The 22,574-nt window shown below is 37.1% G+C and overlaps 1 protein-coding gene across 1 annotated transcript in view; it reads left to right on the top strand.

The window, feature by feature from the left end:
• The window catches only part of LOC306865882 (uncharacterized protein), a gene marked incomplete at its 5' end in the record, with an annotated part of 49,138 nt that extends 41,183 nt beyond the window's left edge, over positions 1 to 7,955 (top strand). Inside the window, one exon of the mRNA XM_079410704.1 lies at positions 7,782 to 7,955. Coding sequence (XP_079266830.1) covers positions 7,782 to 7,828 — 47 coding nt within the window. The 3' untranslated portion in view covers positions 7,829 to 7,955. The remainder of the gene's footprint in view (positions 1 to 7,781) is intronic.
• Positions 7,956 to 22,574: the final 14,619 nt, after the last annotated feature.

Below are 22,574 nucleotides of genomic sequence, written 5' to 3'. Positions count from 1 at the left end.
GTCGCAGTTTAATTAGAGACGGACGTCAAACTCAATGTGTTTCTCTTTGTGTAGTGGTTTATGGTGTTTTCCCTTCTGGTGTTTTAGTGTTCATTGTCTTGTTGTGCGTATGTGTGTGTGCTGTCTGGTACTGTGTGGTGACAGCGCTCTGCTGATGGCCTCTGTGTGTGTGTGTGTGTGTGTGTGTGTGTGTGTGTGTGTGTGTTGATTGATCACCATCATTCCCTTTCGGTCCCTGCTGATCCCACCAACCTTCCCCACACACACACACACACACACACACACACACACACACTTCTCCATCCTACAGTGTGATAGGCTTGAACCTGTATGCTGCTCACTTGTATCGACAAACCTGTGTTCAGACGCTGCCCAAGACGGCATGAGTTTAAACACTGAATCTATGTGGGTTTGTGAGCTCTCTCGCTTTATGTGTGTGTGTGTGTGTGTGTGTGTGTGTGTTTGGAGCTCTGCATTGCAGTAGAACAGACGTGGCGAGTTTGTGCATTAAGCTCATAATCAATGATGTGTGCGGTGGGCAGTCAGCACCCAGCACCCCTCTATGATGGGGTCACGACTCTCACACACCCCCCAATGCAAGCAGAGGGGTCAGAGGTCATTCAGGGCCACTGCCAGACAGATAAAGATGCGTCTGGTTCTTGGAGAACCACACAGGGTATAAATGTTGTCTTTTATTTTTGTTTAATATTTATCAGTTTTAGCAGTGTGTATATTATCACTAATGCATGTTTTATATACTGTATATGTGCATATATACATTGGACCTGATTCATGAAAACAACAATTAATTCAGTCCAATTTATGTGAAAATGAACTAATAAACCGAACTGTTTATGCAGAAATTTGTTGTGCTAATGTCTCATGAGACCTATTATTTTTGATTCACAATCAGCTGCATGATTATGATTGTTTGCATTGTTTTTCACTCAGTTATTTAACATCTTATCGTTTGTTTATATTGCTGTTTTTGTTGATCTGCTTAGTTTGTTCATATTACAATAGTTTGGTCTCCATTTTGTTTAATTGGCTGTTATTTTCAACATGTTTCTCCATGTTTTCTTTTAGTTGCTTTTAATTTGCTTTGTTGTTTCTTTCCTCATTTTTTTACATTTTAATTTGTTTCTTTGATTCGTCTCTTTGTTTAAATTGCCACGGTTTCATTATTTTTTTCATATCCTTGTTTTTTTTTCAACTTGCCATTGTTTTTTATTGTTTGTTGTTTCTTTCCTTGTTTAAATTTTCATTTTTTTTATGGTTTTTGTTGTATAATGATACAACAAACTAGAAACAAATGAAAATTCTCTCTCTGTTATTGCTTCTCACTGTTTTCTTTATTTTGCTGTTTCTCCTCCTCGTTTTGTTTAAATAGCTTTTTATTATTCAATTTTTGATGTTTCATCTCCTTGTTTTGTTTAAATGGCCTTTTCTCCCATTTCTTTGTTTCGTCAGCTTGTTCTCCTTTAATTGTCATTGTTTCCTTATGTTGTTTCATCTCCTTATTTTATTTCTGTATTTTTAAAGATGATCTATAGATATTCTGTAATTTTACAAAAATGACTACGAATTGCTTTACTGTGGCGGTCAAACACTTTTCCGCAGCTTTGGCGGAGGGGTGGTGGATGACCCTCCTCAATCAGTTGTGGAAATGTTGTCACAATATTATGACAGACAGATTGTCGTGTGGCTGCACGGAGCGCTGCGGAGAGAGAGAGAGAGACGCCATTTCTGGCTGCTGGCTGGCTGCATTTTTTTGAGCCTTCGGAGAAAGTGAGGGATTGATCAGTGCAGAGGGGAAGTGGAGCTGAGAGGGAGGGAGGGAGGGAGAGAGACGGGGAGGGCGGGTGGGGGGGGGGGGGGGGGGGGGGGTGTAGCGCTCTCGCCGCAGAATCTGCCGTTCGCTGGCACTCAGTCACACCGAGAGAGTGAGAGCGGGTCTCACAGACGGCCCAGGTACAGGTACAGAGATGCCCGGGACAGGTGTCCAGACTGGAGGCGGATGAGCGGGTGAGTGTGTGTCGCCAGCGTAAAGGTTCGTGTCAGACAGGCGAGTGTGAGGAGGGTGACAGTGACGAGAGCATGTGCAGTGGTCCTGATGAAGATGATGCTGTTCTCACGAGTTTCTTCTTCTGGTGACATCTAACTGTCTGAGGATGCTTTTCCTTCCTCCCTCTTTTTCTCTCACTCTCTCTCTCTTTTTCTTTTCCCTTGAAGATAACAAAGTCGGCACATGTTTGAAGGTAGACGGTGTGTGTGCGTGCGTGTGTGTGTGTGTGTGTGTGTGTGTGTGTGTGTGTGTGAGGCACGTGGCGGCCGCTCTCATTTCCGGGAGTGTCCACACCGTCTGGTCCCTGAGGATGAACGATGCTTCTTGTTTGTGGGGGGAGGAGGAGTCTTCAAGGTGTGTATGTGTGCATCAGATGTGCATTTGCAGTGTAAATGACATGCATGTTTTGGCTCCCGTGTGCATGATTGGATTTGCTTGCAGTTAGTGTTGTGGGGTTGCATGATCTCGTCTTCACTCATAAAGTCACAAAAAAGACAACTTATTTCAAAAGCAGTGAGGGGGAATCGCAGGCGCTGCTTGTCTGGGTGGGTGTGGGGTGGTCTTGCGGGGAGCTGTGTAAGCTGATTTTTAGCTAATTTTGCCCAAACGGCGGTTTACCGGCTCTTGAACGTGGCTGATCAATTGCCGCTACACAGTTTTTCGGTGTAATGGAGTCAATGGCGGGAGACGAGACACAGACAGACAGACACACACACACACACACACACACACACGTACACATACAGACGTTCATGACTGAAGCTGCAGTCAGAGGCCAGCGGTTCTGCTCATCAGAGATCCTGAGGATGAAAAACACAGGACAAAGAGAAAGACAGACAGAGAGACTGACCATCTGACTAGAGGCTTTTCTCGACCAACAAAGGCTATGTCTGCTTCCTCGATGGACAACTTCAAATCCAACCGCTCGTCCTGGTTTCCTCTCACCTGATATTTTTTTGGGGGGTTTGTCTGCTTTTGTGTGCATGTCATTTGGTGCATGATATACCTGTGCGCTGCGCGTCTGTGACTCTAAACTCTGCAATGAATAAGGCACATTTTATTTTCATAAGCCGAACATTATTAGGAATAATCTTCGTTATGCTGGACGAAAGAAGACGTGAGCGTGCAATACTTGTGTGTGTGTGTGTGTGTATGTGTGTATGTCACTAACCTGTGCGGACACCGCTGCACTCCTCCTGGTCCCTGAGACCCTAACTTGTGAGCTTTGTGTGCTGAAAATCACAGGTTAAGCTCTTGGGACCTGGGCAGAGGGCAAAAGCACTCAATCCCCTGGCCGTGTCCTGACTGAGACGGATGTGGGACGGATGTCTGTGAGAGATAAGAGAACAGTGGACGAGAGAGAGAATGCGGCGCTGGCGTGTCTGAGAGATTGAATGTTCAATAAGTTCACATGCCTATGATGATGATGATGGTTTCTTCTGGTTTTTAAATAAAACTCGATCCTGTATGTCTGCTGAGGTGTTTTTTCTTTGGGGTGAGGGGTGCAGGAGAGGGTCGTCATGCTAATCGCTCTGTCTGGCTGTCTGGTCGCCACTGCAGCTCATCTATAAATGACCTTTATCGCATCGGCAGCAGGAGGAAGGGCCAGGATTATCAGTTATTCCCACACAAGTTTCTTTTGGTATGCGATTAACAATTGATTCATTCTTGATTTTAAGATTTGGTAATCTTTTTTTATTTATTTTTTCCAAAGATTATCTCTTAAATGAAGGTAAAACGTACAGCCATTTTTTCTAGTGCCGCCCTTCGTAGAAGATCCCAGCACCTGCACTACTATGAAACAAATCTGCTTGGCTTTATCCTCATGTATCCACCAGATGTAATGTAATTTTTTGTTTAATCCAATAACGTAAAATCTGTCTGATGCATAGCCAAACAAGTCTGTGCAAAAAAACGAGCGACATATTGAACCAACATATGCCGACACCTTCATTTACACAAAAACGATTTCTATGAATAGACCTCATTACCTCTTGAACACCAGACTTCTTAGAAGAAAACGCGGCTTGCAGTTTATTGCGTTTAAAGGCGTCCATGTTTATGTGTCGTCATGTTGTTTTTGAGCAGAAATGACATTGAACTTCAGACGGATGGTAGTTTTAGGGAGTCCGGTTGGCACGAAGCTGTGGGCTCATTCCTGTTTTAAAGATGTGAACTCATTAAGTCTAACGCCTGGCTTTGTTCTTTATCTCCCTGGAGTGTTTAACGTTAAAACCTAATTTTGCTAAATTACCCACATTAGAAATGTAGTTTCAAAACAATTGATTTCCCCCTATTGCTCTCTCTCTCTGTCTCTCTGTCTCTCTCTCTAATTATATTTTTCCCCTGCTTGGTTTCACTCTGAACAATGGTGGATGCCAACTAATCAGGCTGGGTCTGTGCCACAAAGCTCCCAGCAACAGCTGAAGCTCTGCCATGCTCTGTGCATACCAAGCAGTCAGCCACGACCGGCGAGCGCCAGCCTGGTGCCCAACGCGGGGTCAGACAGTTTTATTAGGATTCGTCTGACACTCGGTACAGGCTGGCAGTGCCAACGCACAGATAAAATCTTGTGTGCTGCTGCTCACACTATTCATCTGAGCTAGCACATAAATACTCCCTCATCCCACACATTCACACACACAAACGGACCATTTCATCAGCTAGATGAGAAAAGGAACAAAGACTTGGATCCAGCCAGGAGCGAAGATTTTGTTATTTAATAAACGGCCCGACTTCTGAATGCTCCAGCAAGCATCAGGGGTCTTATGTCTCAGCCTCATTGCCATGGTTCCATATTTACATTTTTGGCTGACAGCACATCAGACTGTGTTTCATTTGTGTGTATCAGAGCAAAAAATAGTTTGTTTTCTGGCTGATAAATCTGGCCAGCATTTTCAGACGGACACGGGCATCCAGAAAGATAGCCAGACATGCAAACATTGAATGAATGAATGTGAAATAGTTTAATATTTTATTAATTTTTATAAACATTTATTAATAGTTTAATAAATTGTCTGGCTGCCAGATTTGCTAAAAGAAAAGTTTTTTTTTTCTTTTTCTTTTTTGCTGAGAAAAGTCTATTCATGGACTGATAAAATAACTTTATGAATAATGAAATATATAATTCCTATAATTCTCATAAATTATGCATAAATCTTGCTTAATTGACTTGGATTTGTGCTTAAAAAGAAAAGTACATTAACTTTTTAAGTAAAATTATTTTGTTTTATTTTTAATGGACAACAAGACAGAAATGTTGACAAAGAAATTGTTTGCAGTTTAAATTGAATAAAAAATGCTTGTACTTATAACATGAAATGTGTACTATATCAATGTACACAGAGAGCAGTAAATAAAATATTTTGAAATATGAAACATACCTAACCTGATATCGAATTGTTTAGTTCACCCAAGAATCACGGAGTCGCCCTTGTTATAGACCGCAAGAAAGATTCCCTTGATAAATGTCAGGAGATAAAGACCGGCCACTGAGGAATTAAAAGAGCCCGCTGATGGTGTGTGAGTGTGTGTGTTCTCGCTAACCGCATGCGGTTTAAATAAACTTAACATTTGTCTGGGATAAAGGTACTGAAAGTAGATTAAGCACTGAGAGCTCAGGCAGGAGAAGCTGCAGGAGCCGGGTGAATTTACAGGATTACAGGAATCTTTCTTCCTTTGGTTGTCTGGGATTGTTGTGGTGCATGTTATCAGTGCAGGTCAGAGGAAACAGTGGGTCCTTCTCACTGCTCACTGCAGGTTCAAATGACAGGTGCAGAACGTCTCTGTACATCCAGATGCTGCCACTGACACAGAATGCACTTGTTCATAGTGAAAAATATATTGATGAGCATAATGATGACGAACATTCATTTTCCAGTATACTCAAATTCTAGTTTAGTGCTCAAAAGTACTGAACAGGTATTGATAATCTGTGCTGTACGTTACATTTTGATTCCGAATTTCACATTTCAAATATAAAATTTGAAATTTGAGATTCTATTGTAAATGCTGTTCCAGTTATCATATCGGTTATAACAAAAATATTTCAGTAAAACTGATCAAGTCTCAAATATGTTTCACATTGTAAGTCATATTACTTGCGTTACACATATTACTTCCACAAAATTTGTTCATTCCGATTATTACTGTGTGTTAATCAAAGCTTGTTTCATCATTATTAGTTGTCACCCTTTTATTAAAGCAATAAGCCACTGGAGGCCATGTATTAGTCATTTTATTATAGTCATCTCATATTGAGCCTATTAAGAAATCATCATACCCACTGTTAAACCTAGTGAGAAATAAATATACTGAAATGTATTTGAACTACATTTATTTCATGCTATAAGTATACTACAAATATATTTACCTATTAATGTACTTCATACAATTACCCTGCAATTGTACTTTTACTATACTATACTGGTATATTTAAAACTCTGCTAAATTGGAACAACTTAATTTTGTGCTTAATGCACTTTAATATTGCGGAAGTAGTGCTAAAGATATACTGAAGCATATTTGATTGTGTTAAAGTGGAACTAGTGCATGTATACTTCAGCTACACTTTAAAAATCTCGCATTTAAAGACTGATATTATTCAAAGATCATACAATCCTCATCAATAGTGACATTAAAACATATTTTAAGCTTAATATTAAGCAGTTTGCATTGCACAAGTTCTCTAAATAAAGTTTAATTATCATTTTTATATCAGTAAGTCTCAAGCGATACATCAGTAAATATGTTAATAGATTTGAACTATACTTGGTATGAAATAAATATATAACTTTTTTATTAGGAAAATCATTGTTTCACACACTTTGTGTTTCTTTTAACTTTCACTGGCTATTGGTATGAAGAAGATACTTTCCATTATATACTGGTTTCCAACATACACTCTTAAAAATAAAGGTTCCAAAGGGAACGGAAAGGTTTCAAGGAGGTTTTTCATGAATGTGCTTCATGAAACCATCAATACCGATAAAGAATCTTTATTTGTTAGAGCCAGCTTTTTTTTCTTTTTTTCTTTTTTATGATTGTGTTGTTTTGATGGTTAAACCAGCTTCAGCTAGGAAGAGCTCAAAATCTCAAAATGTGCTTTGATGTGTCAGATTGGTACTTCCTTTTTAGTAATTGGATGAAAACTAATTCTAGACTTGATAACGTACATCAAACATCAAGATTGGATGGTATTCACACAATGGTTTTCAGAGGTACGAATGATTGTGTGTGTTTTTGTCAGGTGTCCCTTTAGTTGATATCAATCATATTTCAAAAACGTGTGTCTACTTTGTGGTCCAACAATTAAAGCTTTGATAAAATCTGTCTGCTGGGGGTTTGATTAGGTCAGACAGAGATATTACAAGAATTTGAACAGAAAACCAAAGTAATTTTGAAAATGCCATTATTTTATACATACAGTACGTTATTGGGACCCCAAATGTAAAGAAAGCAGATCAATCTCAGCCGAATGTAATGGCCTGTAATTGCCCTGCATCAGTCTAGAGGACGGCCCGTCACTCATAAAGTCTTTCCTCCCCGATTCATCCTGCCCTGTGTACCCTGTGACCGCCTGCCTTTCTCTGTGATGCCTGCAGTACTGCTGTGGAGGCGTTGCCAAGGAAACGCAGTATCTGGCTGGCAGCGTGCTGGAGTTATTGAACCACAACTGGCTTTTTGCTTTAGAGGATAATTAGCTTCTGTCTCACAGGTTTCTCTCAGCCGATGGGACTCCAGTGGACCCCGCGTCTCCTCTGAGCGTCTTCCTCCAGTCAGAGCTTTTAACCCATCGGATGGCAGTTAGCGGTGGCCGCAGGTGCTCCCGTTACCTGCACGAAAAGCTGCATGAGCACCCCAGCAATCCTCAAACACTCACACACACACAACCCAGACATCTTTTTGTTCTTCAACATACAGTGAGCTCTGGCAGAGATATAAACTTGTCTGTATCACTGTCTCTCTTTCACAACCCCCCCCCAAATAAACAAAACATTCCCTGTTGTGAATGAGTGTCCAAAATAATACAGATTTAATTAATATCATTTCATATATTACTATAATATAATTTACAGATATAATTAATGGTTTTAATTGCATTCATTTTCTTCTTTTTAGGTGCAGATGTTATTTTCAGCTTGCAGGTAACTTGCAGATTAACTTGATATTGTTAAACGCATTCTTACTATTTATTAGGATATGCCATAAAATAATACCATTATTCAAAACACGCTCAATGCACAGCAAAAAAATTTTTTTTTTTTTATATTTGCCTTATTTTACCTTTAAAAAAATCAAAACAAGATCAATTTACTTAAAAGCAGACATTTCAGCAAAGTTATCTTTAAGTTGTTGGCCATTTTCAATATAATTAAATGTTTTATTTTATATGTGTGTGTGTGTGTGAGTATTTATTTCTTGTCAGTTTTTTGCAGTAAGTTTATATTTTTACTGGAAAACATGATGAATGTACCGATTAAAAATAAATATTTTTCTATTCTTTTTTTTCTCAATCTCAAACCCTTAATATTTTCCCACAGTGTGTACTGCAGAAATGAAGCAGTACATGTGTATAAGTTTGCAGTAGCAGTTTCAGCAGGTGAGTCTGACACACAAATACACTCCTGCATTAAAGGAAGTGGAGAAGAGACAGATCCTTTGACCTTCTGCTTTCACACACTGTCCAATGACAGACACTCACACGCTCTGACCACAGCTGCCCATTAGTCTGTTAATCTCTTCTATATTTGTATTTTAAAATGCTGTAAATGTTTAAGACTGTCTAATAAATCGTTTATATTACTGTATTAATTGTTGTTTCTCTTTTAACACATGAAATGATTATTTTCACAAATGAAGAAAACAATAAAAGAAAGCTGGATGCAGCATTGCTGTTCTGTGTAACATGTTAAAGGTTGTAGCAGCAGCATCACAGCATTAGTTACATGTGTGTGCGTACAACCTTGCTGGCTTTGGGAAGTGTGTGTGTGTGTGTGTGTGTGTGTGCGCGACCCTGTGTGCTTGCAGACGTGTGTGTGTGTGTGTGTCTTCACCCGTAGAGCGGCCGGCCAGGCTGCAGATATCATCCATCTCCTTGTCACAAAGCACCAGGGTTGCTGGGTAGGCAGCAGACAGCCGCTCGGCGCTGAAGATGGGAGCTGAATCCTAATTCCGCCGCTGCTCTCCCCCGCCTCCCACGACGGAAAATCGTTAACCTCAGGATTGGAGAACAAAGCAGAGAGCTTTAGCCAGCTAGCTGCTGTTAACGCAAAACGCCTCAACCACATAGCCTATTAAACAAGTCTCAGAGAGAAGGTGAAATCATGCAAAGTACTGAATGTTCAGATTTAAACCCTTCAGACCTTCTGTGGTTATTGAAGTGAGCTGCCTAGTCAGCTGCCTTTTAAAACAACAGTGGAACCTCATAAGTGACTGATTCGGATCATTCTACATATGACATGTTCAAGTCCTCCTGGGAAGTTCATATTTACGATTTGGGAAGTCGTAATTTCAATGTTATGTGCATTCAAGTCATTTGGTCAGTGCATTGAAAACTCTTCTACAACATGATGAATACAGAATGTGCATCAGTGTGTTTTTGCTATTTTATGTTTTTATTTCATTTATAAAGTGCTGTGAATTGAATTAAAATATGTTAAATATTATATCACAATTATAAAATACTGTTGCAATTTAGGCATGCAACTGAAAAAATAATCATTTGTTTCAGGCAATCCACCGACAATACAGATGCTGCATCCATTGCATCTGACACGTCCCCAACTTGGAAACTCTGGGCTTAAAGGAATAGTCCACCGAAAAATTGGATCCTTTGCAGTGAATGGGTGCCATCAGAATGAGAGTCCAAACAACTGATAAAAACATCAAAATAATACACAAGTAATCAACATGACTCCAGTCCATCAATTAACATCTTGTGAAGAGAAAAGATGTGTTTTGTATAAAACAATTCCATCAACATTTTTAACATTAATATTAAATACATATAGTTTCCTTCTGTGAAAAAAATCACCTAAATAAGGAGAGAAAGATGCATAGATCAAGCACAGTTTACAAAGATATGTAAGGGAACAACAGGGAATGGACTTTTCCACTGGAGGAAGTGTTATCATGGATTACGGAGTATTAGGGATTACGTATTTTGTCCACAAGCAACAGTTTAAAGTTAAAACATTTTAATAATGTATTTGTTCCTTACAAACATGAAGCTTTTCACTTCACAAGACATTAATTGATGTACTGCTGAATTAAAACAAACTCAGATACATCTTGTGTGGCCTGAGGGTGAGTAAATGTTCAGAAAATTTACATTTTTGGATTAATTGTTGATTCCCACTCATAATTATGACTTTCTGGTAAACGTGACGTGAACACAGCACTGTGAGCACCTCACAAATCACACTACAGACGTGTTGCAGTACAGGGCTTCTTCTCTGTGAAGGACACATGTAGTGCTGCCATATAATTGTGCTATAATGAGGTGTCTTAAGATGGAAAAGTATTTTGAAATACTTCTGGATAATGAGCTTAACTTCAGCCTTCAAATGCTGCCTTAAAATGTGTTTAACAGGTAGCAATGAAAAATTGTGCTTGGATATGGTATTATTGCTGCTTTTGTACAGTATGTTTGTTCTAAACATGCAAAATAAAACTTTCACTACAAATTACTCAGATGTCTTATCGAAGACCTTTAAAGAGTTTTTAGTTTATATTTACCTAGACATCGGGGAAAGAGTGTAAACCCATGTTTAGGTTACCTGACCTCACCTGGGTAAGTTACTGATCGGTTAGAAACACTTCCTCTCTATCTGATCTTGTAAACCATGGGAATGTCCAAAATTGCAAATTACAATACTATTTATGCCGTTTTTGCAGTATGCAATGCATATACTGTGCAAATATGCACATATTTGTTTGTATAGAATACCCAGATGGCCAAATAATGCAGCATACAGGCATAGTATACTGTGCAGAGTCCTCAACTTGACCTGCCATTACTAGTATGCAAGGATGATCTTTAAAACCTACTTGACTTCTTTAACTGATCAGAAAATTACACAAAATTGGATTTAAAAAAAGCTAAATAACCATCATGGCAGAGTACAATATTAAATTATAGATCCAGAGATGTGTTTACTCAGGCTGTTGCCCATCTATCCGCCTGTATTTGTGTGCACAAGGAAATGCGATTCTGTTCTAGCTCTTGGAAGTCAGTGGAGACGCAGGCCTCTTTGTTGTTTTGAACTCAAAGGACCCTCCTGAGTCTGCAGGCCTGGGAAACAGATCCGGTCCCACACACAAAGGAAACTTTGATTCAAGGGTGAGTAAAACAAATGCTCTGCTTGTACGTTATCAAAATCTACTGGCCTTCCTTCTGAAGTTCAGCCTCGAGGGATCTCCCATGAAAAACAAGGAAAGAAAAACTGAATTATCTTTTATGCAAACTAAACAATCATTCTCTTAGATTAACAAACCCAGTGCATGAATCCTGGAGTCCAAAGTAAACATCGGCGAGCAGGAGGAAGATGTGCTCAGAAACAGAGCCCAGCATTAGAGACTCTTCATGTCTTATCTGCAAGTTTGAGGACGTTGACATAGTAAACTCTTTAACCTGTGTCCAAATCCTTACCACATGTCAGATGAACAGGCCTCACTGTAAAAATTCAGCATACTCCCAATCAATCAGACTTTTGTGTTAAACTGTGTTAAAATTAAGTTATTTAAAGCAGAAACTTAATTTTTGCTTTATTGTTATTTACTTTACATCTCATGTATCTCAAATTTTACCAAAAAATTGATTTTTTTTACTCCTAACTTTTTTTATTATAAAATTATTTATTTAATAATTATTACAAATTTATTATAAATGAATAAAATATTATTTTTAAATATTTATATATAGACAAAAATATTTCATTTTTGAATTCTATTATTTAGTTGTCACAATGTTATGTATAATATGAAAATGATTTACACACATACATACACTGCAGGCAAAAGTTTTTGAACAGTAAGATTTTTATTTAAAGAAGTCTCTTCTGCTCACCAAGCAGTGCTTTCAAAGCATCCTTGCTAAATAAAAGTATTAATTTCTATAATTTATTTCCCAAAATTTTATATTTTTGAATGGTATAGTCATAGTGTATAATGTCACAAAGCTTTTTATTTCAGATAATCACTGATCTTTGAATCTTTCTATTCGTCAAAGAATCCTGAAAAAAAATGACTCAACTTTGAAATATTGATAAATAATAATATTTCTTGAACAGCAAATCAGCATATTAGGATGATTTCCGAAGGATCATGTGACACTGAAGACTGGAGTAATGATGCTTAAAGTTTAGCTTTGATCACAGGAATAAATTACATTTTTAAATATATTCAAATAGAGAGCAGTTATTTTAAATAGTAAAAATATTTCACAATAGTACTGCTTTTGCTGTATTTTGGATCAAATAACTGCAGGCTTGGTGAGCAGAAGAGAATATTTTGTACAGTAAGAATTCTAAAAATCAAAAAACGTTTGACTGTTAGTGTATACAGTATATATTAATCTTGTCATGTGACGACTACTGTTTTTTTTTTTTTTTGATTGCTTAATATGAGGAACATTCCACATACCACAAATATTTTGCCATCCTTAATTGTTGGGCTACTAGTCAAAAATAGCCAGATTTATATTTTTACCTTGTCATTACATAATTTGATTGGACATTCCAGCACAGTGTTGGCAAGCCTTTTTACCACACCAGTCTCACGCCGGCACGTGTAAAGTGTCACAATTCTCCTTTCAAAAGAGTGTGATGTTGATGATAATAATGGCTGGCTGGAGGAGGGCAGAGGAGAAGATCCGCTCCGAGGCCACGTGTCTCCTGTCACTCGGCTGCTCAGCGATGCCTGTTCTTCTGCTGGAGCTCGAACACAAACACTCATACAGCTGTGTGTTAGACATGAGCGCGCACGTCTGACAGCCAGAACACGAGGAGGAGAACTTTTATAGCGCATAAACAGATGGAGCAACCCATCAGACGGACACGAGACTTGTCCCGTCCACTGAACAGATGTGAGAGTTCAATGGTCTGTGAGATGAAGTCCATCATCGTGTTGACTCGCACCTTCGCGTTGAGCAACAGAAGCTCACATAATGCAAAAGCATGATGAGGTAGGCGATATTAAAAAAAAATCTGGCCAATACTTGTAAGTCAGTAATTATTATCACATTATGGCCGAATTTAGTCATCACAACATTATGTAGGCAACCGTAAGAAGAAAAAAAAACTATTTATTTTGAGATTTGCTTAAGATCAGAATTAAGTGTTAAAAAAAAAACAATGTTTTTAAATTTCTTTAAATTAGCTTCAGAACTGATGTAAACAGATGCGAAGTTAAATCAGAGAGAAATAATAATGCTGGAGTCTGGCTTATAAGACGATAAAATTATCGAAATAAATTAATTTAAATAAATTATCTAAATAAATGTAAAAAAATAGAATGCTACAAGTGAATTTAGGCATCACAGCATTATAATGTAGACTACAAAAATATTTATTTAAAAATTTGCTAAAGATTTGTTTAAAATATTGCTTTTAGAGCCACAAATATACAAAAATAGTGATATACTGAAGCATTATTTCTGGTCAATACCAATAAGCTGATCATTATTTTTTATTATTGATAGTTATTTTGATTATTCCGAAAAAGATAGTTGACCAATATTTCAAAATGTTATTGTAATTTTTAAAAATAATAAAAATACAAAAAAATACAGCGAATTTAGGCATCACAACATTAAATGAAAAGTGGATATTTATTTTGAGATTTGCTAAAAATGACATTGAACTGTGTTAATAAATTATGAATGTCTTTATCTTGTTAGATGATGGAAAAGGTATTGGAGTCCTAGGAATACAAGACATGGGTTATTGTAGCCTGAAGACTGCTGGCTTATGCTTCCACTTTTCCAGAATTTTTATTATGAAGTTTGCGTTGCCATGGCAGCAGAACTGCTGCAGCTGTGATGGTCAGCAGAGGTGAGTTATCTGACCACAGGCTCTGTTTGACCACTCATACTGATGAGAAATCAGCTCTTCAAACTCTAACCTCTGACCAGCACTAACACAGCAGATCAGCACTTATATGGAATTACAGCCCAATCATTCTCCTGTTTAGTGGAGGGACATTTAATACACATCAGTATTAAAGACACCCATCATCTCTTAATCTAATATCTAGCGTACATTAAATCTGTTTTCTGGAGGATTCCTCACAGATGCCCCTGGTATTTGAGAAGGATCTGCTGGACAGGTGTGACACACTGTTTATGGAACTCTACCTGCATATGGCTCTCTGAAAGAAGGCAGCAATCACCTTTAAAAGACATGCTGATTGTGTTCTAGAAACCTGATGGTTATCAATATGTCACAACAGAACTGTGGTAAAGCAGTCTGTGCAGTGGTCTGGCTGTCATATGGTAGTGCTGTGTTTACTTAAAGTCACAGATGTTAAAAGAAAAACGTAGGAAAAATCCATGCAGTTACTGCTGAAGTAGTTCAAACTGTGTATGCTATGTCTATGAATGGGACATAACAAATAGAAAAGAAAGTTTTCGCTTGGCCTGTTAAAGTTATTACTCATGGTTCAAGGGGAAATCAGTGAGTGTAGAGCCCAACTAATATCCAGTGGGTACTAACTCTCTTATGGCTTGTTCAGGGCACTCGAGAGTTGGTCTTCTATTAAAAAGAAACACTGGGGACATCTAGTGGAAAAACGTAAAAATGCATAATGCACTAAGCAATTTCTTTTAGATCAGATAAAGATTTTCCAATGAGTCACGTGTAGAATCACTGGCCTGTGATCTTAGTTATTAATTGGGTAAATTAATTTAAACTTGTCTACATCTCTACAGCAAACCGTGTCAACCTGAATCCGCTCGATATATTTATTACATAGGCCTAAACTTGAGGGGTATCTTACATAAAAACGGTCAGCTGTGTTTATTTATTTTTTGTATTAAAATGGTATTATAAAATTAATTTGATGGTTTTATCAAGTAAATAATAATATGACCCTCTCTGAAGTCGTACTGCCCAAACTTCAACAAAGAAAATAAATTAATGGGTTGGTAAAAATTTCATAACGTTAAATAACTTTACTTAAGTAATTAACATGAAAGCAATTAAAAATATTTATGACATTAAATTATGCTTAATTACCACTTATGTTAAGTATGCCTAATTATGCGTATTAATATTAAGTGATGAAATATGAAATATTACTTTCACCAGACTTCCATCTCTTCAATCAAAACCCCGCCCTCCAGTGAGTTCCGAGTGTTCTGATTGGCTAATACGCGCAGGCTGCAGTCTCAGCGCTTTCTGGCAGGTGATGGTGATTTTTTTTTTAACTCTCCGACCTGTTTTGATTTGTTGTTGCACACACTCCCGCTGTCCAGAAGGGGGCAGCAGCGCGTCAGTCTTCAGTAATTAATATATAATGTAGAATAATGTCTAATCTAAGAAACCTGGCAAGAAAAACATGTTCCTCGTTGCCCATCGTCGATAATGTGACACTAATGTTAAAGGATGCTTTGATAAAACAGAATCTCTGCATGGATGAGACATTTAAATTGTAAAATTGAAACTGCTGATGAATGGCCAGCAGCAAGCCTTCACACACAGACACTTGCAGTTCAGATGCCACACATACTGTCTCATCATTTCATCAAACATATTGCTCAAATTTTAGCCGTTTATGTATTGCATGAGGCCCCTGGCTGCATGAGAAATGCTAAACTAATAGGAATTGATTAGATCCGGATCTCGCAGGCTGTTCGTTCCCAGCAGTTGTGCTGATTTATGCGGCCTGTCAGTCTGTCTGATGAAGACTGATGCACTCAGAATAACTGCTGCACAACTTCACTTCAGTTTTCTGCATTTTAATGGCTCTAATTCAAAGAGGAAATTATTATTATACAGGCTGATTGAAGTGGCGGCAGATGGAGAACACAAGCTTGTGTGTGTGTGTATGTGTGTGTGTGTGTGTGTGTGTGTGAGTGTGTTGGTTTGGTCCTGTTTCCAGATTTCAAACACACATAGGTGACACACCGCAGCCAATAATATCCTTTATTTGAGGAAATATAGCAAATATGTGAGGAAAAATGGACATGACTGAACATGACTTTTTATTCTGTCCACGTTTTTGATCAGACTTGCATATAACGATACAGTGTTTACTTTCTTTGAAGAGTACATGAGCAATGTGTATGAGAAATTTCAGCAAAAAGATCACATATTTGAAAATTAGTCTGGAATAACGAGAACAAGATCTTGTAATATGAAGAGTTCTTAATTCAGAGTGATTTCAGAAACCTGCTTTAGGTTTGATTCTGATCGGTCAATTATGCCATTCAACATTTACTACTGCCCATAGCAACGCTCATCTGGGTAACTGAAATCAGTGATGCTTTGATGTCTCTCACATATGGAAGCCCATTTCCATCATGGAATAAACATTTTAAAATAAATAGGCTAAATAAATAAAAACAGGTCATTGTGATTTTTCTCACAATTCAGACTTTATATCTCACAGTTCTGACTTTTTAAATGTGTGAAACCAGTCTTAAGTAGCATGAGTATATTTGTTGCAATAGCATTACTAACCCATACATTGTATGGGTCAAAATTATCGATTTTTCTTTTATGCCAAATATCATTAGGATATTAAGTAAAGATCGTGTTCCATGAAGATATTTTGTAAATTTCCTACCGTAAATATATCAAAACTTAATTTTTGATTAGTAATATGCATTGCTAAGCACTTCATTTGGACAACTTTAAAGGCGATTTTCTCAATATTTTGATTTATTTGCACCCTCAGATTCCAGATTTTTAAATAGTTTTATCTCGATCAAATATTGTACTGTCCTAACAAACCATACACCAATGAAAAGCTTATTTATTCAGCTTTCAGATTATGTATAAATAAAAAGAATTTGGCCCTTATGACTTTTTATTTTGTGGTCCAGGGTCACATATATAAACAGATACAAAAAACCCACAATTCTGTCAAAATTGAGAGTTACAATAACTCTTTTTTTTTATTCTATAGCAAAACAAAAAACAAAATTGTGTAATATTTGCAAGTTATTCTGAGTAAAAAAGCTAAAATTGTAAAATTTGTACATATTATAAATATATTGTGAGGTGTAAATTCAGAATTGTGTGGGGAAAAGTCACAATTCATAATTTTTTATCGGGTAATATCAGAAGAAAAAAAATACTAAGGCTTCCCAGAATTGTCAGAAAAAAAGTTCATTTAAGATAAAAAGTCACAATTACCTTTTTTATTATAATTTTTTTATTTTGTGATGGAAAAGGGCTTTTATTGTCCTGTATGAATCTTTTTTTTAAATTATAAGGTAAATTATGTTTGATTGTTTATAGAATAGATACACATATTCACACAACATTTATGTTAGGAAACTCAGAATTTTGTATGTGAATCACCATTTATATTTCCTAAACATTTCAGGCAGAACATATATATCATCTTTTTTTCAATACTATATCTTATCCTTAGGGTTTGAGTGATGTATATGCGGTTTGATCACAGACTTAGCTAAAAGAGACATTATTTTCAGGTTGGGATGATCATGTGACAGGTCAGGTGTCGGAGTATGAATGTTTAGGGCAGCAAACAGCATCCAATTTCTACCAGAAGTCCAAAGTATGTGGACAAGCTTATGTCACCATAATTTTTTTATGCTTTATTCGACTATTTTGTTGAGTGGTTCTAGTTTAAAAGACTTTTAGTTAAATTTTCTCCTCTATCCCAGCACAAATGCATTGTCGTCTTAAAGTATTCTGCTTTATTTTATTCTCTGCTATGAAAGAGTGGATTTGTGCACTGTTTTGCTGCCTTTCTCCATAAGTAACACATATTTGAAGTCTAGACAGGTAGAAAGACAGGTGATAACCTGTATGGATCAGTGTTTCAAGCAATCATCTGACTTTAGAATGGCCTGTCCTTTCACTTGCCATCAAAACATCTGCCAGTTGTATTTAGAGAGAAAGAGTCCTCATTAATAAACCTATCAAAAATCCTTCTTCTGATTCTCAGTCATAGCAGCAGCACTGGATGTGTTTTCTAATGAGCAAAGTGTTAATACAGGCTTCCCTTCCTGCGATGGCTGTGTTTGACGGTGGGCTGCATGCGCGCTTCCCAGCTTTCATTGGGGGGTTGTCATGGTGATCAAACAGCCGTTGTGGTGGTTTCTGACAGAAGAACAGAGCAGGCAGCTTGACATGACTGAAGCATGACTGAGCTCTCGCAGTTGCAGGCGAGACACATGCTCTGGTCTAAATTACAAGCTGACAGATGTTCTTTTCATTTTTCCCCCCACAGTTTTGTCTTCTAAACCCTTCTGTTTCCTCTTTTAATGACTTGTGTGGTCCCTGTGTTGGGATTTTAGATTGAATTTAGGTGGTTTGTTCTGCTGTGCTCTGAGAGTTTGTGTAGCTTTAGAGCTGGCGTCTGCTGGTTACCTCTCCATCTCTCCTCAACTTTTCAAAACTGGATATGTGATTTGTCTAGCTTGTAAAAGTTTGGACATGATATATTTTTGCCATATATCTGCGTTTCTTGCTCAGAGTTAAGATAAGCATTTGATATCACCTCAGAAAAATAGCGAATGAGATAAACTCTTGATAAACAGCCTCTTTAAACAGTCATTTTTCTCATTTTTAATAGCTTAGACTCTTAGCGTGCTCAATTCTTCTACAGTGTCTTAGTGTCAGGATCTTTCAGCCATGTTTGGGATGCCCTTGATCCTTTTATAAGACCCGTTGGAGGACTTGCTTTAATCTTTAGCTGGTTTGTAGGTGGCTTTTTTGTTCATGTGTCTCCAACCATTTCTTGCCGTCACATCTTCTGCAGATTAGAGGAATATTCATTTCCTTATACAGTATCTGTATGCTCACAGAGAAACCAATACCTGCACCTAAAGATTGTGTAGGTGACTTGGGACACATGGATGTTTGGATTTCCAGTTACATGATTTTATTATATATGCAGAGAATTCATTTTTTTTACAGGTTTGTAAATTTAAATTTTCTGAATTAATTGCCTGATTAAATGCTTATATTTTTGGGTGGAATGGTGTTTGTTTAGAGATTGTGGAAAAGGTCACATATATTTCCGAAGGGAGTTCAGGACGAACCTATCGTGCAGTTTAATAAACCCCAGGCCTTTGAGAAGCACAACGCTCGATTCCTGGACTGTGTTTACTTCACCGATATTCCAGACGTCAATAACATTCTTACAGGAGACATGATAAAAAGCAACAATAGTGATGGATTCTCTCTTGTTGTAAAATGACTACTGCCAGAGTGACTGGAACAGTATAAATAATGCATGCTCTCTCTCTCTCTCTCTTTAATAATAGTTGTGACTAAAAGTCACATACAGAAGGTCAATAATGATTCTGAGTTGGATTGCATCTGCTCTCATCTGAGATGCGTTTGGCACCTTTGATCTGAGCAGATGACCTTAGTGGACCGAAAAACAATTATCTCCACTGAATCTGTCTCTCGGTGCATGAAATGGCTGTTTGATATTGGCTCTGAGAAGGAATGAGCCACATCAAACTAGTAGATGTTTCTTCAAAAAACAGGTTTTTAAAGATGCCCATAAAAATCCAGTTGCTTATAGTGAAGTAGAAGTGAAAACAACAGTAAAGGCAAGCACCACCATTAACATTTTCAATCATCCATCTCTTATGTAAGTTTATTCAATACATACTGTTGCACTTCAGTGCCCCACCATCTGTTTGTTATATTTGTAAATAAATAAATTAGTATTCATTAATATGGATTGGATGAATCTCGCGCCTCACCTGCTACGTTGTCTCAAACGCTGCAGCTCATCCCTCTGCAGCTTTCCTCTGATAAGATCTGATCTGTTATCTGAAAAATTATTTACTTGCTCAAGTGAACCTAACAAACACAAACAAAATCCATCATTATTTTTGATGGTGTTTTCAAGTTTTGAGGTACCATTCATGTCTAGCACAAATAGCACAGACTGAGGCATCAATGATGATCTAAACAAAGAGTGCAAAAAACAAGCCATTTCATTATCAGTGCATGAAAGATGTGTGTAATTTCTGTGTTATTTGTGGTGTAATTTCCATAAATGTTAGTATACTTGGTTACCAAGGAGACAAGTGTGAGTAAAGAGCATGCTTGAGATAAAATATGAAACGTATGATTGGAAGACAATGGAAAATTAAGAGACGTATCACAGCATTGTCAAATTATATAATTGTTATTTAAATCAGATTAGCTTCCAAAATGTTTAATATACTTATTTTTTTTTAACATTTATTAAATATTTATTTTTCACATTTATGAAATTATGTGTTTATTTATATATTTATGTATTATTTAATAGCAATGTTTTTGTGGTATTTAAAGTGAGTGAAAGCATATATGTTTCTGAGGACAGTCTAGCCGAGAGCAGAATAAAACATTGAGCTGACGGGAATCTTAATGAAGACTTCCTCATGTCATCTAGTGCCCTTGATCAAGGTGACTTCAAGCGTAGCCCCTCTCAGGCTCTCATCACAGTCCTCAGAGGTTTATAAGCCTTACTCGGTATAAAGTGTTGGAGTCTTGTGTTAATGAATGTCAGTTCCTCTCATTCACGTGCTGTGGGATGTTTGTTTCAGCAGATCTGAACGCTGCCAGTTGCAGGCTATGACGCACTTGTTTGGACAGATGTGTTGTTTGCTTCTGTCTGAGGAGACTATATTAGACTAAAAGGTGCTGGAGCTTTATTAGCCTTATTAGGATTGATTGATCCTGTAAGGATGGGATACTGGAGGACAGAGGGGAGTGATAAGAGACACAGAATCTTGCTGCTTTTCACTTAAAGACACTAAAAGCATCTGAATCATAACGTTGCATTGTGCTTACCATCTTCATTTCCAACAACCAAATGACTGATGCTTATGTCGTTTTTACATAATTAAAAATGATTTGCATACATCAATGATTTTATATTAAAATGTGACCCTGGTCCACAATTGGTCCATTGATGTATGGTTTGATAGGACAATATTTGGCTGAGATACAACTATTTAAAAATCTTGAATCTAAGGGTGCAAAAAATTCGAAATATTGAGAAAATCCCTCAAAAATGTCCAAATTAAGTCCTTAGCAATGCATATTACTAATCAAAAATAAAAGTTGGATTTGTTTACGGTAGGAAATTTACTAAATATCTTCATGAAACATGATTTTTAAAAGATAATTTTGACCCATACAATGTATTGTTGGCTATTGCTATAAATGACTGGTTTTGTGGTCCAGGGTCACAAATATGTTGGCTAAATTACTGTAGCTAACTTATAAATATGTGAATGAACAAAACGTGATCTAAGCAAAACATGTAATTAGCTACTAATGCATTTTAATATTGATGATTAAAAACAGTAAATACAATAAAAATATATTCTTTAATCTTTACCATAATATTCTAAATAAATATTTTAAGTTAATTGGAAGACTGTCGTAGAACATTAGTAGTTAGCAATATTACCGATTTTTATTCATTTGCATTATGCCTTGTTCATGATTATTTCTGTGTATCTTTTTTATATTTAATGCACAGAAGATGAAGCAGACCTGAATTACATTTCTTTGCAGGTTGAATTCTATATATAACTGCATGTAAAAAACATCTTGAATCCTGATGCAAATTAATCATTGCACATGATGCAATCAAATCTCATTTTACTTCATTTTTATGACGACCCCCCTCAATCTTTGCCACTGTTCCTTTGTTTACAACAATTTGAACTTCACAGATCTGTTTCTGTAGTCCTGGACCCCACTGCTGCTCTGCAAGGGGAAACTACAGCAGGACATTATCAAATCATTGAATTGTGTCACATGGTGATGGATTGTTCTAGCAGGTTTACCGTCACACAATATTTAACAGATGGATGGACTGCTTGACGCGTTAGTGTGTCTTGGATGTGTTTGGCAGAGACCAAACAGAGCAGCCGTATGACAAAGTTATTTAAATCAGTCTCTCAGATTCATATAAGCACCCCGCAGGACAGAGTCGAGGAACGTGCTCGTATTTTAATGGCGGAATCCTCTGAAGTCATTTGTTTGCACTGAAAACCAGAAAAAGCTCCAGTGTAACTTTTGTTTATCATATGCAACTTTAATATGCAAATCTCAAGGGCTCAAGGTTTGACTCAGTTAGCCCCTGCTGGTAGATGTCATAACTACACCATCTGGCTGCAAAAAAACACCTTATTGACTGAGTGCCTTTCAAAGTAGCTTTGGACCATTTACATTGACTTATATTCTGATTTGTTTGTTTGTTTTTCCTAGAACGTTAAATCACAAATATATTACATTTTATTCACAGGTTGAATATAATATAATATATTTTGAAATAATTTAATTAATTATTG

This window comes from Barbus barbus (assembly GCF_936440315.1).
Source record: "Barbus barbus genome assembly, chromosome: 47".
Lineage (NCBI taxonomy): Eukaryota > Metazoa > Chordata > Actinopteri > Cypriniformes > Cyprinidae > Barbus > Barbus barbus.
This window is presented reverse-complemented; position numbering and strand designations above follow the sequence as displayed.